Genomic DNA, 14,319 nt, shown 5'->3' with positions numbered 1-14,319 from the left:
ACTAAAAGGAAAGGAAATGGTTCTGAAGAATTTGCTTCCATTGATCTCTCCTGCCATATTTTGAGTCTGTCTGCACCCAAAATTTAAAAACACCCTTCTGGATTCATTCATTGTTTCTTGATCCTTAAATATTTTTCAGGTGAAAATAAAAAAAAATCAGAAGGTTGTAATCAAGCATGATCTATCATTGATACAGTGATGCTGACAGTCAAGATAACCAACAGAAACAAAGGCCCAGTGTAAGCAAAACTCATCTTGGTGCAGCTGTCTCACTCCTTTGCTAGCCATGTGCTGGAGCCCTGTGCAGTAGTGCTTTCCAGTGGTACCCCACTGGATTGCTGAGTGATCAAGGTTGGATCCTTATAGGAAGCCCTGAGAGGCTGAAGAGTCTTGCTACATATAGATATTGCAGGAAAACTCAGACCAGCCTGAATGTGACCTCCAGGCCTAACACTCACCAGTCCAAAGCAGAAAGCTGGTATTTATCAGTTCTGAAATCTCTGGCCATCTGTTCTCTAAAGCTTTACAATAATTATATTCTGCCCAAATCTAAGAAACAAGGCCAGTTTTCTAGCTGATTTATAATCCTACTCCCTGAAATTACTACACTGTATTAAGAAAGTTGTCTTCATAAAAAGGAAGGCAGGAAAATTTTCTCTTTTAAATCTCTACATCTAAAATCTGGAATGTGCTCATCTTTGTTTATGTTTTTTGATATGAATGAAACCAAACCCCTAATGAATATCATTTAATGCCTGAAGTTTCCTGATGTTGCACTGGTATAAATATTTAAATTCCATTTTTTTTGATAATTGAAACTGCTCTTAAACACACTCCACAACCTTCATTTTGGTCTGAAGAAAACAATCATTTTTTTTCTTTTTTGAAATCTCAGTGATTCAAAGCTAGAATGCCTTCCTGTGCCAGCCACAATTTGTTTTGTGGTTAGTGGAAAATGAAGTAATGCCTTTTAAATGCCTAACAGCTGGTGATGGAAGCTTTATTCAGGAAATTCTCAACACTTGCAGTTTTGCTTTGCCCTAGAGTATTGACCATTTCTGTATTGAAATATTTATCAACCCACTGATGGGCAAAATGCATCTTCGCTTTGCCTAGTCTCTTGGATTTCTTCAGTTCTTCTGTACTTGTGGAAGATAAATCCATGAATAATAACATTAACCCTTAAAACTAATTAATGCAATTGATAAATTATGTCTCAAATAGTTCTTGCTATGCTCAGGATAAAGGCTGACTGTTCCTCTTCACTTGTCCACAATGCTGTTTTGTTTGGCAAGCCTGGAAAATAATGCCCGTTGTATTTTCTTTTGCTGCACTCCATGCAATTTGTATTTTTATGTGGGAACAGGAGAAGAAGCTTTGAACAATGCAAGTTCAAAAGCCCTGGAGTTCTCCACAGAGGCATTCCCCTACTCAACCTTCCAGAGAATTAGCACAACTCAATATCTGCAGCACTGGATCCTAAAATATCCTTCATGGCTCACAGCAATTCATTTGTTGTACATGAAGATTCACTTTGGGCATGTATCACTGAAAGCAGTTTTAATTTCTCAGTGGTTGAATTCCATAGAAACACAGTTAAAAAGCATTTTCTGCACTTAATATTAAGAAAATCCCTTAGCAGGCCAGTCTCACAGCATAAAATTCACTTAGATACTCAGTTGAATATGTGGTAGTGGATTTATGGATGTCAATAGCCTTTAGCTTTTATCAGAAATACCAACACAGGTATTTCTGTGTTCCTTACATTAAGGACTGTAGCATTCAGTCCTCTAGGTGTATCAAACATGGTATTTTAACTGAAGTGCAGGAATCAAGGAACAATAGCATGACCATGAAAGAAACTAGAGGGAAGGAATCAAACTTTCACATCAGTCTCTAGAGAGACCATCATAGAGGGTCAAGAGTCATTCAGGTTGAAAAAGACCTTTAAGATTGAGTCCAACCATAAATCTGGATAGTGTTTATATGGGACTTTGTTGGCTGAGCCATCTGGATCCTGGGGTCTTGACTAGCTTTATCATTCTCCCCTGACTTAACTTGATCCATCTGTCAAATCAGCATGGACACATGAAATTGCTCCATCAGGAAACAAGAACACACTGTCTTCTCCTGAAAAATTTCCTGGTCTTCACCTGACTTGTTGCTCACATGTAAATGGAAGAAATGGCACTAATCCAAACTCTATACCAAACAAAGTTCCAGTCAGCTTTCCAGCAAAGCAAATACTGAAGGATCTAGCCTGCCAGCAGACAGCAATTTGCCATACAGCACAGATAGAAGGTGTCAGAGCGCTGTCAGGACTGCTGTCTCTCATTGCATGACAGTGTTCCCTGCAGGCAGGAACATTCACCTTCAGCATGACCATGGAGTTCAGGCAGCCATACAGATATGCTATGGTATCCTTTCTTTATTTTGTCGCCTAAGTCGGCTGAGCTTAAAGCCAGCTCTGCTTCTACACTGTTGGCCTGGAAGATGAGCAGTGTGTTTGGGGAAAAGCTTCTCCAAGATCTACATAGAGTAAAAGTGTAAAGCACACATAATTGATGGGGGATGGTGTTGCAAGGTCAGGATATAGAGGGGAAAATCTTTTCAGCTCCACACCTTACTTCTAATCCTGCACCAGAAGAACAATGTGAATCAAGATCCTGAAATCCCCTGCACTTCTTAAGTAATCATAGTCATCCATAATAGTCCTGTTCTCTTGGAAATATCCCAGAATACAGGCAAGTTCAGTAGTTTTACATAAAGACAATTTTGAAATCCTTCACAGCCTAGGAAAACAGACCCAGATTTTCTTTTACATGGATACTAAGAATCCAAAGGTATCTCTGGAGCAGAAAAAAGAAAATTGATTTTAAAACCTTCACTGGCCCCTCTATGATATAGTTTCCCTTCTAGCTGCCAGAGAACTCAAGTTCAAAATAGTCTGTTTAATTTCACTTCAGAAGGAAAACAAAAATTAGTTTACTGCAAAATTGAGACCTTTTGCAGGGAGAGAGCAAAAGAAAAAATTACAAGTCAAGCAAATTCCTATCCCACAGTCTGCTGGTATCAGTGCCCTTCTCTTGCTATTGTCCTTGCTGAGTTTCTGAGCTGTTCAGTGTTCCAATACCCAGCTCTCCCCATCTGAAATCCATTGACATTGTCTTAGTGTTGCATAATCAGGCCAAAGCCTGACTGCCCACAAGGTTGCACATACAGCACTGTAGAATGTGACACAGGAATTTTCAACCTTATGGAGTCCTCTTGGCTTCAGCAAAGCTAATTTAGTTCAGTCTTTCTAATGGCAGACATTGTACAGGTCTCATGTTCCATTCTGGTTAGTAAAACAAAGCAGTGGGGAAAATCAGGGAACATTCCCTAGCTGGCACGGCCAAACTGGATCTGGAGACAAGAAATAAAGTTGCTGGACCCAAACTTATTCTGATCACTCAGACTTATCAAGTCCTTCTATCTCGCCTAGCACAGAAGATATCCTCAAGTGATAAAAGGAGCAGCTAGCAATACAATAGGAGGAACTGTAGTGATAGCATTAATGCCCTAGCATTAATAGTATTAATAATAGTATTAGGCTGGTCCAGGATTCTTGTAGCTGCATGTCATTGTATATGGGGCCTAATCCTGACATGATTTCAATAGTGCGCCTCCAGTAGTCACTGGCAGTTACCAGAAAATTCAGCGGGTACATCTAGTGAGAGGATCCTGGACAGGGAAACTAAATGTATTACACTGGTGAAGCTGAGTGAAATTCATGTGTAACTGCAGGAAAGGTGCTGGACAAGAGCAGGATTTGAAAGGCCTGCTCTCAATGTATGAAATTTTGCCTATAAAGAAAGGTGACAATAAAGATCAGCAGTACTTCTGCCTTTCCTTAGATGAATCCTTTTGAGGATTGTGAGGATCCATTCCCCTACCATAAAATCAATGCTGTATCTTCACTGATTTTTTAGCTAATTTTATTATCTTCATGGCTGGACCTGCAGAAGTAGACTCAGTTACCTTAGCATAATATAATATGCAATCAACCCCTTAGTGCAGATCCTAAATGCATCTAGGGCAATTCGGTACATGAAGTGCTTATACTGGCCAGGGTACAGGTGGGCATTGTATAAAAAACAAACAAAAAAGTATTACTGAAATCAAAAGACAAAGCTGGACTCAGAAAAACTAAGTTGAGTAGAATCAAGCCAGGACATGGTTTTTCTCTGATGATTTCTCCTTCTTACCCTACCACCTCACTCTCTGGTAAAGCAGAAGGCCTTGGCTGGGGATACTCTTACATTGCTGTACCTCTGCAGAGACCAGATCACAAGGTAAAAACCTGAGCTGGTCACTATTTCCACACCCTCACATCAATTGTCAGGAACAAGCTGACAAGTACCCAGCAGTCACTATGCTCAGAGCCACTGCCTCCAAGGGCTGCTTGTCAAGCGCCATTAACTGCATGTCCTGGAAGGGCATTTGCTTGGCTAGGCAAAGCCATGCAAAAAAAGGTGGTTTCTGCCAGTGCAGAGATGAGACCATCAAACAGAGCTTCAGACTTACAGGCTCGTTGCAGCATTGCCTAGGTGAGATATAGTCTAAACCATCAGGGCAGGCACCAAAACAGACCTGGAGAAAAACTGAAGGCTCATTGTTTGATGCCAGCTGCTGATGTGACAAGAGTGCTGCTAAGATGAGCCTTGTTCATCATCAGTGGCTGTGGAGAGACCAGGGCAGAAGACGCCTATGACCTGGTGTTAATCCCAGCAGTAAACATTTGACAGTACTGCAGTCATTACAATTTTTTAAATTGTGAATTTGGTCTCTGGCCTGGAAAAGAACATGGGTCAGTCTGAAAGTGAAGCTGATGGCTTTGATGTGAATGAAGAGCAAATTTACCAGAATGGTGTCATCTGAGGGCTATGAGCAGATGAACAACAGTGTGTGTTGGATAATATTGTTAGTTAGTATAGAATCATAGAATTTTGGAATGGTAGGAGTTGGAAGGGACTTCTATCTCATCAGGTTCCACTCCACCTACCTCCCTAGCATGGGCAAGGACACCTCCCACTAGATCAGGCTGCTAAAAGTCCCATCCAGCCTGGCCTTGAACATTCCCAGGGATGGGGCAGCCACAGCTTTTCTGGGCAACCAGTGCCAGTGGCTCACCACCATCACATTAAAAAATTCTTATGTCTACTCCAAATTTGCCCTCCTTCGGGATGAAGCCATTTTCCCTTGTCCCATCATGACATAATGACATGCCCTTGTGCAAAATTCCTCTCCAAGGCTGTAGTATATGGCCAAGAGGAAGTGTTCTTTCAAATATTAAAAGTAAGTTCTCCAAAAAATTAGTCAAAACCTTAAATCTGCAAATGGTTTCCTGAAGGCCTTCCAGGAAGAAAATATTGTATATGCCATTTAATTAGATTCTGAACTGACTCAGGCACATGTTCTCACACTATTTAACTGCAATGACAGCAAAGATAGAGTACACCCAGATGTTTGCCAGACTAGTCTTGCAGACTTTCTAGCTCAGGAACTAAGACTTCAAACTGCCTCTAGACAAACAAGTTTACTGGAACTACACACAGTCGTATCAGCATCTGTATGCATCTAAAACCCACACAGGTCCTGAAGTTGTTTTTGCCTCTGGGATGTAGATGAAGGAAACACAGTAACTTGGCAAGTGAGCATGACTGCATTGTGATCAAGGAGATCACAATGTCACACAGATCAGCTCTGAAGTGATGCTGCTTGGATGTGCGGAGATGTCCATCAAATTACTTCTCAGACCAAGGCAACTAAACCATATTTCCCCTTGTTTCTCTTTCCTTCTGAAGAAAAGTTATATTCGCAACCAGAATAATCAGTCACCCTGACATTCTGGTCCCCAGATGTATTTAAGTAGAATCACAGAATCATAGAATATGCTGAGTTGGAAGGGACCTCTCAGGACTGTCGAGTCCAACTCCTGGCCCTACACAGGATGCCCCAAGAGTACATGTACCCCAGAGTGTTGTCCAAACACTTCTTGAACTCTGTCAGGCTTGGTGCTGTGACCACTGCCTTGGGGAGCCTGTTCCAGTGCCCAACCACTGTCTGGGTAAAAATCTTTCTCCTGATATCCAATCTAAACCTCTCCTGACTCATACAACTGTACACACATCATCTTTAGAAGCAGCTTGCTTTTTCTACACTTCCCAATTAAAATGAGAAAATGCACTCTAGATCCCAAAAGGGCTTCTTAATCATATTTTAATTTTTATGACTTCAAAAAGGTACTTACAGAGTATACTAAAATCAGTGTTAATTACAACAACACCTTGCAATCAAGGTCCCACCCATTTTCATATGCATATCATAATGTCACTGATCTCCCATGAAAATTAACACAGGACTAGGTTTCAGGAAATACAAGACAGATATGATATATGATAGATGATATCTATGACACATAATGTTATCTGTTGCACTGTTCATGCTCCCAAATTAATTAGCTGTGGCAATTATATGCAAATGTGGTTTGTCCCTGCACTTCCTTTCTTTTTCCTTATGCCTCCATAGTTAACTATGCACCTTCTGGTAACTATCACTGTTAGTCAACCACTAATAATTCTAAACAATTTTAAAATTTCATGTTCTGCAGTTTTACATTTTTAAAGGTAAGTATCTATTTTACAATCACATATTCTCTCTGTCATTCCACGTATAGGGAGATTTTGAGGGAAACACTGAGAAACCCAGTGAAGCATAATCAGTAAACATATTTCTTTGGACAAGTCTACTTATTTGTTGGGTTGGGGATTTTCCCATTCAAAAGCTTATTGCTAAGAAATCACATAGAATTTTTAGATCAATCTAAAATGTATATTAATAGACTGGACATGGGCATCAGTGGATAATTCATTATGCTGCTGGTCTCTGAGGAGAGCAAATCAATACTTTTGTTCTGTTGTTCAAATAACTAAAAACCCTATGTGAATTCATTCATTATGGGCATGTTTTCACTACAGGTTCAGTGCTTCCAGGTAAAGCTTTTACTGGCATTAAACTGACTGAAGATGTCTGTGGTCACGCAAAGGGTAACTTGCACTTTTCTCAAAAATCCTCAGTACTGACAAAGTAATAATCTAATTCTTAAAACAGACAAAATAAGAGTAAAAAAGGGATTCTAGTTTCAGATTTCATGCGTATCCAAAGGTAATAAGAGATTGAAGGTCTGATTTGTAACTTCCTTTAAACTGCTTCCCTGCCTAAAATGCGGGGACCACACCCATCAAGGCACAGGCCACTTTCCCCAAGAGCAAACGAAGGCCTACCAGCAATAAGTTTGCTTTTCTTAGCTTTTGCAGTAATTATTTTCTAAGAGGCTACATCCACTTAGAGGATTCTATAGATCATAGGTGGAAACTCACCATGCAGAGCAGACCCTCCACGTGAATTTCAATGTAGCCCAAGGCGAATTTTTGGCAAAGCTTGACCCTGTTCTCCCTGTTGTCAACTTCAATTAAATCTTTAGCAAAACTGGGGGAAAGAAAAAAAAGGCAAAATTGATTTCAGTGTTTGGGAAAAAGCAGTAATTGCACTATCTACAAAAAAGTAATCCATTACACAACATTAGAATGTAAAATGAGTCCTGTAGTGAAGTGCAGTTCTGTGGTAAGGGGTAGTACAGTGGAAAAATACTGAACTATACACAGTTGTGCATCCATGGTAGCTATGCATCCAGCTCACCTGAAATATTATTTGAGATGACATGGCTCTCCTGGGACAAAATGAACTGTACTTGAGAGAAATGCATACAGTCCTCAGAAAGCACTAAATCACATTTCTTATGAGTAACCAATGCAGCTCTTTGCCCAATAAACAAGCTGCTGCTAAACCATCAAATTCCTCAAATAGCAAGTTCTGCCATGGAAACTGCATGGAAAATAACCTTTGGATTTTTTTTTAAATGGAAGGTTTCTTTCCCCATTAGATGCAAAATGCGACTCCAAAAGCAAATCTGGATGATGACAAAAAATCTTCAGTGTTCTGGGAATTCGCAAGACATTACAACACTCTTGAAATCTTTGCTTTTAGCTGGGCTGAAGTACAAGGCATATCTTTAGATTAGAGGATATGAGGATAGTCAAACACTGCAAAAAGCTGCCCAGAAATGGGGATGCTCCATCCCTGGAAGTGTTCAAGACTAGGGTGGATGGGGTTTTAAGCAACCTGTTTTACTGCAAGATGACCCTTAACATGGCAAGGGGGTGGAACTAGATAACTTTTAAGGTTCTTTACAACACAAAATCATTGCAGGATTCTATTAATTATCCCATGCAGAACTTAGATGTGCTACTCTGGCAGCCACTGGGTGCAGTCAGTGGTGCTGGGTCTTTCCATACTGCATTACACTGTGCTGCATCCTTCTGGCCCATGTAGCACTGTAGCAGGCACAGGCCCTGCGAACCTGCCTTGGCGTTCAGAGACAGAATGCTGAGTCAGGATGACTGGACAAAAGGAGCCCCTCTCTCCCGCTCTCGGACCCTTGCTTATCTCTCTGTAAAGCTATAGGTCACTTTCCTTTAACCCTTACCATTGGACAATTCTCAATCCTCCCTTGCCCTATATAAACCCCTGTTTCTGCACGGCTCATCGGAGCCGCTGTCCCTGAGACCCTTCGAGACACCCCGTGGAAGAGCTACGAAGAAGACCGAAGAAGACCAATAAAGACATCGTCTTGGAACCTCACACAGCGCTCTCCTCTCTTTCCTGGTCTTCCGAATGCCTGCTGCGTGCCCCAGCCAAGCCTAGCAAGCCCAAAGAGCTGAAATCACTCATGAGCTGATAATCACTGAGCTGAAATCACTAAAGGCTTGCTAAGGCGTAGGCTGATGGCACTGCCAGAGCTTGGGCTGATTAGCCCCCCTCAGAGCTATGCTATCCGGCTTTGATGCAGCTCCTGGGTACACCCCGTATCCCAGCCAGCAGCATTATAGCACCAGTTCTTGTGTGAAGACAAAGGGTCATAAAAGTCATGAGAGTAACAGATCATACTCATTATCTCATCTAACCTCCTGAATACCACCACCATTGTATTTTCTTTAGACATTAGATCAAAGCAAGCCATTTATAAAGACCTCCGATTTTTGTTAAGATTTCAGGCAAACACAAGTAACTGATCCCTATATTACCCTAGTAGTTAAAACAGCACAGCTTACTGAAGATTGTATTTGTTAAATTTCTAGTCATGGGATGACCTTAAGACTATCAATTTAAAGATTTTAAATCCCTCCAATGTTATGCCTTTTCCTACATACAGTGATTTATTCCCTTCTTATCTCTTTTCTTCAATAAACTTCATTTGAAGTACTTCAACCTCATGTCAAAACTGATTTTGTATCTTAAAAGGCAAAAATCACATCTGGACACAGTATTCCAATCAGTTGCACCATGGATGCTACATATAGAAGAAAGATAATTTCCCTATTTCTGTTTGCCATTCTTCATTTATATATTCAAGGATTGTGTTGTCCTTTTGGCAACATCCCAGGAAGAACTTACACTGAATGAGCTACCTAAGAACATCCCTTCAGAAGACAATCTCCAGCCCTGAAGTAACCATTGTGTTCTTCATTGCTTGCTTGCAGCAGCATTAAAACACATTGTTTTTTAAAATCTAGCAATTGAATCCAGCTATTCAGATAATTCTTACTAGTAATTTAGACTGTTTACTACAGAACCACCAAATCATTTATATTGAAAAGGATCTGAAAAATACCCAGTCTAATCTCTTGCTTAAAGCCAGGCTAGTGTAAGAACACAGAACAGGTTCTTTCTCAGCCTCTCTGGGCACGATCTTTCATAGTTTACTCACTGCTGTTGTGTCCTTCCGCTCCAAACCGGACAAGCAGGATCACAGCGGCTAGCCCCAACACAGCCAGCACCAGGGGCACTCTCCTGGACGCAGCAGGACCTGGAGGGCACCTCAGCTAGATTTAGCAATGGCAGCGACGGCAAGAGACAAAGAGAGTTGACTCCATCCAGAGGCACAGCGCACACTTACCAAGCTCCACAGAAGCCAACCAGGCAAAGCCCAGAAGCAGCCTGTGCAAGGGATTATAAAGGGGGAGCAATGGGGGAGGAGCCAACTCTGTGGCCAATGGGAAAGCAGGGGGGCGTGGAAAGACAGGGGAATGACATTGGGAAGGACCAATGGGTTTAACTCATGGGAGGGACCCTGGCCTCTGAACCAATCACTCGACAGCAAAAGCAGAAGCTTCCAGAAGAAGAGGAGGGGCCACTGAGTGACGGACAAAGGGCCAGGGAGGGATCATGGGAGTGACTAAGCAAGAACACCCAACAACAGGGGCGGAGACAGGGGGATTGACATGTCATGGGCGGGAATGGAGAACCAGGGCAGAACCAAGTAACAGGGGGTCTACAGAACATACCAAACATGAACTTAATTTATATGTAAAACAGTAACACACCACAACAACCCACTTTCAGGCAATTTTTTTATTTTCTCTAATAAAATATGCATTATCTAAAAGCATAGCCATGGAAGACTTTATGACCGCATTTTAGGTACTCAAAAAAAAAAGTGCTAAACTTTGTTTAAAAATTTAGCCACATAAAGTATAGAGGTACCTAATTAGCAACAACCTTGTTAACTGGCACCTGACCACTGACTGTTACAGAAGTGTTATAGTCCACATAGCAGATATAAAATCTGTTAATTCTCTCTAATTTCAGTGGTTCAGAAAACAGCATGGAATATTGACTTAAAAGATCCAATACAGCCCAAGGAAACAACAAGAAGACTGAGAGTCAGATGAGTTGTTTCTGTCAAAAAAGATTTACCTTCTAAGATGGCAGGCTGGCTGGTACTTTTTTTTTAACTGCTAACTTTAGCTATTAGTACCATCCATTGCTCCTGGGAGGTAGCAAAGCAAGAGCTACTGCCTCATTCAACTCCCTTCACCAGTTGCTAATTTCAGCTCTACAACTTCTGCAATTTTCTGCAAAAGTTCAGCTGCTTGAAGTATTCCTCATCTAGGTCTTTAACATTCTTGGGTACTAACCATACAGCTATGCTGATTAGAAAATGTTTAATTTCAGCAAATGCTGCTTTAAATCTTCCTTGAGAGCACTTCTAGTCAAGTCTCTTTTCTAAGTGCCAATGAGTCCTTGAAGCACACAAAATCTGACCAGCAGTAGATAAGTGATAAACCCAGAAGGACCTTATTGCTTTCCACAGGCATCCTGCTCTTGGTATTAATGCTACATATTTGTTGGTAGAGAAGTTAATTGTTATGACAGCATTTTGCTTCAAAATATCTGTTTGCAAGATAGCACTCTAAGGTTATGAAAGTCAGAGGGTTATGAAGTCTGAGGATTATGAAGTCCTATGTGGAAAGCAGCTTGGTTTCCATATTGACTTGGCTAATTTACTTGCCATCTTGCTCTGAATTTTATTTGAACACACTTCTACATTTTTAATAAAGTTTTTTTTAAATGTCATAACTGTTTGAATGCTGTCACATTAGGTTGTTATAGATCCAAATGTTTATTTCTTCTCCATTTGGGACTATGAATCTAATATACAGTAACGTGACTACTTAAGAGGAGCTATTACACTTTATGTCAACCCAGCTGCTATGTAAGTACATAAAATTTGCATAATAACAATCCTGATGTTAATTTTGATTTAAAAAACTGTTTGCCAGGAACTATTTCTCAACTTTTGATATTTTAGCTAATTAAAATATTTTCGCGCCAAGATAACCAAATATGCTAATGTTTATTGTTAATTAGATAAATTTGTGCTGAATTTAGTTTATCAGAAGTGGGTGCTTCATATATATACATTAAACTCCTCTAATTTTAAAACAGCAAAACGTATTTTTAATCCGCTCTGAAAACTTTAAGTGGCAATTTTTCTACATCTTCCCTAATTCTCTATACTAGTGCTTAAATACCCTTGCAGCTGAAAGCTTTTATTCATGTGCAACCTTGCACTGCTGTACTTTCAAATTCTCTGTGGTATGTGAAAAAACAGCAGGTGAGGAGAAGAATGCTACCTTGCCCTTTATCCCAGCATTCCAAACAAACCTAAGGTGTACAGGTGCTACACAGGGAAACAGTTAAAAAGGACACCATTCTTCACTCGGTCATTTATTTCTCTACACTATCATTCACCAAACAGAAGGCAGTAGAAACTCAGTAGAACTCTGCCACCCTGTCACACTTTTCTTGGATGGCAGCTGACTACACTCCTTTCTCTTCTTATGGACGACAAGGATAGGAAAACCAGAAGGCTGCCAAACCTCGCAGAACTCCAGTGAAATTCCACCTTCGTGGACAGTTTTTAACAGGGGCCTCCATGTTCACACGAGCTGCAGCTGACCTACAAGAGGTGGCCGCCACGCGTCTGTGACCAGCCCCTCGCGGTGGAGAGCTGGTGTGTGAGCTGGGTTTCTGAAGGATGGTCGGCCGCACATAGCACGTAGGAAAGAGGTGATGGCTGGACTGATGAGGCCGCCGCCTTGGTCCATCCAAAAGGGTGGCTACAGATATATCCCTTAATGAAAGGCCCTGCACAATGGCAGGAACCGCTTCTCCCGGCTCCGCGCGCGGATCTTCCTTCGCCGCAGCAGCCTTGGGAGCTGGGCCTCACGCAGGCACACCGCTCCCCGTGCCGCTACCGGGCCCGGCCCGGCCCACCGCCCCCGGCCCAGGCGAGGCCGGGCCGCCGGATCCGGCCCCTCCGGTCCTCCCCGCCCCGCGGCGCTGCGGAGCTCCCGCCCTCGCCCCTCTCTCTTCCTCCGCCGGCAGCTGCGGCATTCCCGGGGCGGCGGGACCGGCAGCGATCCGCCCCCCGCGCACGGCCCGGGCTGCTGCGATCTCCGCGTTCCCCGGTCTTTGCCCGAGGTGAGCCGGGGGCCGCTCGCCAGGCCCTGCTCCAGCGATGCCGGCAGCCCGCGCTGGGCCGCGCCGGGCCGCTCTGCGCCCGCAGCATCGCGGCGGCCCGTGTGCGATGAGCCGCCCACCCTTGGGCACCTTCTCCGCCCCGCTCGCCTCCTCCTCCCACGGAGCCACCCTCCTCCTCCGCCCCCTCTCCCTGCCAGCCTCCTCCCCGCCCTTCCCCGCACTCCACGCCGGTGCCGGAGCCGCGCGTCACTCGGGCTCCAGCCCCGCCGCAGACATGGCGACACTGACAGCGGTCCAGCCGCTCACGCTGGACAGAGGTAAGCGCGGCTGCTGCCGCTCCCCGGCCGCGCCTCCCCGGCCGCCCTGCCCGGGGGCCACCGCGGCAAGCGCGGGTCTGCCCCCGCAGCTCCAGAGCGTCGGGCGCTGCCGCGGCAGCGCTCCGGCCCCGCAGTGCCCGGGTCGGCGGTGGCGGCGGGCAGCGGGGACGCGCCTCCCCGCGGCGCTCAGGTGGGCGGCGGGAGAAGGTCTGAAACGGAGGTAAAACTTTGTGCGGGCAGGGGCCGGGATGGGGCAGGTATCCCGCCGCCGGCAGCGCGGCGGTGCCGCAAGGGCAGGACGCGGCTCCGCGGTCAGCGCTCCGGTCCGGAGGCGCTCCTCGGTGCCGCTCCGCCGTCCCCGCCCTGCGGGGCTCCCCCGTGGGCGCCCCCCGCCGTGGCTCCGCGCCGAGGCCCCGCGTCGCCACCCCCGCAGGTGGCTCGGCGGGGGATGCTCGGTGGGGGATGCTCGGTGGCGGGGCAGCGCCGCTCCGGCTGCGAGTGGGGAGCCCGAACCTGTCGACGAGAGCGTCGTTTGCCGGCAAAATGCGGCTTTTTGGGGGCTTGCGCGAGGAAGGGATCCGTGACTGCAACTTGTTAGTTCGCATGCAGAAGATCGCTTCTGCGTGTTCTCGTAGACAGCTCCTCGGTCCGGGTAGGGAGAGCGTGGTGTTTGGGTAGCCTTGAGGCTGTGTCAGTAGTAACCGTATACAGGCAGCGTAAGAGGGTGCTGAAATCTTGAAGTTTACAGTTAAACTTTTGCCTTCAGGCTGTAAAAATGGAACCTCATTCCCTTGCAGTGCAGTTGTTCCCGTAACACGGTTCACCCAAAACCTCATTCGATTTCTCTGGGTTACAAGGGGGAGCAACTTTGCTCCTACCGCTCCCAGTACAGCGTTCTGAATTGTCGAGGTGTCCTTCTTCCTCACTTGCATCCAGAGGCTCCAAGAGGCTCCCAGTCCCTATAAATCTTGTACGCTTGAAAGAATAATTGAGGCCAGTGCCTTGCTGTTTTAAATATTAGGGGTTTTTTTTCCAAAGGATTAAGATGGATTGTTGAAGTAAGATGGAGAATTTT

The 14,319-nt window shown here is 44.3% G+C and overlaps 2 protein-coding genes across 3 annotated transcripts in view; one reads left to right on the top strand and one right to left on the bottom strand.

Annotated features, from left to right (window-relative positions):
* ACSS3 (acyl-CoA synthetase short chain family member 3) overlaps positions 1-9,951 on the bottom strand; it is a 108,325-nt gene extending 98,374 nt beyond the window's left edge. Inside the window, exons 1-2 of the mRNA XM_038154186.1 lie at positions 9,869-9,951; positions 7,422-7,530 (exon numbers count right to left, since the gene is read on the bottom strand). The gene's annotated coding sequence lies outside the window, so the exon portion shown is untranslated. The remainder of the gene's footprint in view (positions 1-7,421; positions 7,531-9,868) is intronic.
* A 2,869-nt stretch (positions 9,952-12,820) lies between these two features.
* Positions 12,821-14,319, top strand: part of LIN7A (lin-7 homolog A, crumbs cell polarity complex component) — a 47,083-nt gene continuing 45,584 nt past the window's right edge. For both annotated transcript variants that reach the window (XM_038154421.1, XM_038154422.1), the window contains exon 1: positions 12,821-13,244. In XM_038154421.1, the coding sequence (XP_038010349.1) occupies positions 12,965-13,244 (280 nt within the window). In that variant the 5' untranslated portion in view covers positions 12,821-12,964. The remainder of the gene's footprint in view (positions 13,245-14,319) is intronic.

Source organism: Motacilla alba, chromosome 1A (assembly GCF_015832195.1).
Source record: "Motacilla alba alba isolate MOTALB_02 chromosome 1A, Motacilla_alba_V1.0_pri, whole genome shotgun sequence".
NCBI lineage: Eukaryota > Metazoa > Chordata > Aves > Passeriformes > Motacillidae > Motacilla > Motacilla alba.
This window is presented reverse-complemented; position numbering and strand designations above follow the sequence as displayed.